General features: G+C 40.6%; 1 protein-coding gene across 1 annotated transcript in view; it reads right to left on the bottom strand.

The window, feature by feature from the left end:
• Nucleotides 1–1,013: 1,013 nt before the first annotated feature.
• The window catches only part of LOC106874018 (proteasome subunit beta type-5), a 14,900-nt gene continuing 11,955 nt past the window's right edge, over nt 1,014–3,958 (bottom strand). The window contains exon 7 of the mRNA XM_014921576.2: nt 1,014–1,244. Coding sequence (XP_014777062.1) covers nt 1,132–1,244 — 113 coding nt within the window. The 3' untranslated portion in view covers nt 1,014–1,131. The remainder of the gene's footprint in view (nt 1,245–3,958) is intronic.

Here is a 3,958-nt window from a genome sequence, read left to right as displayed (position 1 = left end):
TATATATATATGATGATGATGATATATATATATATATGTGTGTGTTTGTGTGTCTGTGTTTGTCCCCCTAGCATTGCTTGACAACCGATGCTGGTGTGTTTATGTCCCCGTCACTTAGCAGTTCGGCAAAAAAAGAGACCGATAGAATAAGTATTAGGCTTACAAAGAATAAGTCCCGGGGTCGACTTGCTCGACTAAAGGCAGTACTCCAGCATGGCCGCAGTCATATGACTGAAACAAGTAAAAGAGTAAAAGAGTATATCTTATCATGGCTATGTTGTTAAGAAGCTCACTTTGAAATCATTTGGTCTGGATTCCGTCCCACCTTCAGCACTGTAGCCTCAGGCCAACTAATGCTTTGCGAGTAAATTTAGTAGACAGAAAATGTGTGGAAGCCCATCATATACGTGTGTGTGTGTGTGTCTTTGTATCTGTGTTTGTACCCCACTACTTGACAACTAGAGTTGGTTTGTTTACATCCCTGTAACTTGATAGTTTGGCAAAAGAGATCCACAAAGTCCCAGGCTTAAAAAAATAAGTACTGGGGTCAATTCTACAGTCCAATGATTGGAACAAGTAAAAGCTAAAAGATAAAATGGTAAAAATATATAGGCACAGGTATGGCTGTGGTAAGAAGCTTGCTTCCCAACTACATGGTTCCAGGATCAGTCCCAGTGTGGAACCTTGGACATGTATATTTTATCATAGCTCCTCAACAACCAAAGCCATGTGAGTGGCTTTGGTAGATGGAAACTGAAAGAAGCCCACCGCGCGTGTGTGTGTGTGTCAGTGTTTATCCCTCCACCACTGTTTGACAACTAGTGTTGGTGTGTTTACAAGCCTGTAACTTAGCAATTAGGCAAAAAAGACAAATAGAATAGGTATCAGACTTTAACAAAGGTAAGTACTGGGATCGATTCATTCAACTAAAAATTCTTCAAGGCAGTGCCCCAGCATGGCCAGTCTAATGACAAGTAAAAGACAAAGGATAAAAGATACATAAACAATGAAAATTTTGTGTGATTAGATCTCCTGAGAGTATCCATGTGATTAGATATTTATTGAGAACAACAATCAAATTACAGAGAAAAACTATAATGAATTACTGATCACTGTTGTATGAAAAGAAAGTTATTTGCTTCCCTGAGCAAGAGGCTTTTTATTTTCAGCTTCATACTTGTAATGCAAGTCTAATACATTGGTATGTGATATAAACTCCCAGCCAGTCTTCTTCATGTGATACACTGCAGAAATGAAAAAAAAAACATTTTTTTTAAAGTTGCAAACCAATTTAGATGATATATAGATTTGTGGATTCAGACAAAAAGAGAATATAGAAACTCTTGAATCTAGTACCCACAGGATCAGACACTTGCAAAGATACAGAAAATGCTGGATTATCAAAGAATGATGTCTGACCATTTCCGAAACAAGTAGTAAAGAGTTTTAACTCTTCAGCATTCAGATTACTCCATTAGATTTGATGCTTATTTATTCACATTATTTTGAATGAATTACGTATTATCTTCGGTCTTTGAGATTTTGATGGTGTTATTGTGTGGTCATGTGATGCATATGAACAAGGACAGCTGTGTAAAGAAGTGTTGATCTCTAACTGAGGAGGGAACCTGTGGAAGAGGTAGACCCAGGAAGACATGGGACGAGATGGTGAAGCATGATCTTTAAACGTTGGGCCTCAAGGAGATAATGACTAGTGACCGAGACCTTTGGTGATATGCTGTGCCTGAGAAGACCTGTCAAGCTAAGTGAATTCGTAGTCATGGCCAATGCTGGTGTCACATAACTAGCACCCATGCTGGTGGCACGTAAAAAACACCTTTCAAGCACTGGATGAGAACAAATGTAGCCAATGCCGGGGTCGCATAACTAGCACCCATGCCAGTGGTATATAGGAAACACTTTTCAAGCATTGGGTCTCACAGAACCAATGACAAATGATCGAGACCTTTAGCAATATGCTGTGCTTGAGAAGATGCATCAAGCCAAGTGAAACCATAGTCATGGCAGATACTAGTGTCATGCAACTAGCACCCATGCCCATGGCACATAAAAACACCTGTTACAGTGTTTGGTGTTAGGAAGGGCATCCAGACTCTGCCAAATCAGACTAGAGTCTGGTGCAGCCCCTCAGCTTACCAGCCCTGGTCAAACCATCCAGCCCATGCCAGCATGGACAACAGATGTTAAATGATGATGAGTGTATATTATTAGAATGATATTGTAGGGTAAGTGTGAGGTCAGATGTGGTTGGTGTGAATCTAAAACGGGAAGAATATCTGGGTTTGATATGGCCAGTAACCCTTTAGCATTTAAACCAGCCATATCTGGCCAAAATATTCTACTTGTTTTATGTTCAAATAGGACAGATCTGATCTCTCACACCTACCTGCCAATGTCATTTCTACAATCACATCCTGAAAACCTCAAAGCTATGAGATTATGCATGATTAATTAAAAATAATGTGAATAACATAAGTATTATATTTGACATAGTAATACGAATGGTAAAGGGTTAAATACAAAAAAGCATGTCATTACATCTACAATATGGTTTAAAACAAGAAATAATATGAAAATAAATGCTAGAAATTGTTATCCATTGTTTCATTTTACAACAAAATTATAAAGAAACATATGAAAGGCAACAGACTGGTAGAACATTAGCACACCAGACAATATCTCAGTATATTAGGCCTTGCTGAGCAGCCACATGGCTTTGGGTTCAGTCCTACTGTGCAGCACCTTGGGCAAGTGTCTTCTATCATAACCTCAGATTAACCAATGATTTGTGAATGAATTTAGAAGACAGAAACTAAGTGGAAGTTCAAAGAGAGAGAGAGAGATAGTGTGTGCGTGTGTATGTGTGAGAGAGAGAGAGAGTGTGAGAGAGAGAGAGAGAGAGAGAGAGAGAGAGAGAGAGAGGTCTCTTCGTGATTACAGCTCAATGGTTGAAACCAGGTAAAGAGTATGTAGGCCTCAACTGCTGTCATCTAAAACAAGTGAACATAATGCAATTCTTACAGCAGGATACAAGCTCAGCAATTCATTAACACATCCACATCAACTTAATAAAATATTCTAAGAGTTATGTAGCTGTGATGAGCAAGATATATTAGTTGCGCTTGGAGCAGTTAATTTCTTGACATTATCTCCCCTTAGATGATCTCCAGTCTCTCATGAGTGTCACTAACGACATGGAATCCAGTACAACCTGTTACATGGTTGGGCTTTTGGCAACTAAACAGGCACCCCCACTAGGCTTGCCTTGTGAGGAGAGTTGCAAGAAACCCAGCAGGACTAAAAACAAAACCTGTCCAAAGGACAGATGAACCTAGAGCAGGTTCAACAACTATCTAGCAATAGCACAGGCCCTCAAAAATTCTGGGTTGGTGTCCAGCATGTCTGAAGACCACCAGGAACAAGGTACCCCTTAGCTTTTGTTAAAGCATGTCTCTAGAACCTGGTTCAAACCCAGGCTACATCTGTTTCAATAATCGGAGTGGTTGGTGTTAGGAAAGGCATCCAGCTGTAGAAACTCTGCCAAATCAGATTGGAGCCTGGTGTAGCCATCTGGCTCACCAGTCCTCAGTCAAATCGTCCAACCCATGCTAGCATGGAAAGCGAACGTTAAACGACGATGATGATGATGACTTGATCAATGAATTCTCTGTGACGGTGGACAATCACTAGCAAGATGAGCTGTTATCATCATCATCATCATCATCGTTTAACGTCCGCTTTCCATGCTAGCATGGGTTGGACGATTTGACTGAGGACTGGTGAAACCGGATGGCAACACCAGGCTCCAGTCTGATTTGGCAGAGTTTCTACAGCTGGATGCCCTTCCTAACGCCAACCACTCAGAGAGTGTAGTGGGTGCTTTTACGTGTCACCCGCACGAAAACGGCCACGCTCGAAATGGTGTTTTTTATGTGCC

Source organism: Octopus bimaculoides, chromosome 1 (genome assembly GCF_001194135.2).
Source record: "Octopus bimaculoides isolate UCB-OBI-ISO-001 chromosome 1, ASM119413v2, whole genome shotgun sequence".
Lineage (NCBI taxonomy): Eukaryota > Metazoa > Mollusca > Cephalopoda > Octopoda > Octopodidae > Octopus > Octopus bimaculoides.
Note: the sequence above shows the minus strand (reverse complement) of the source record. Positions and strands in the feature narration are given on the sequence as shown.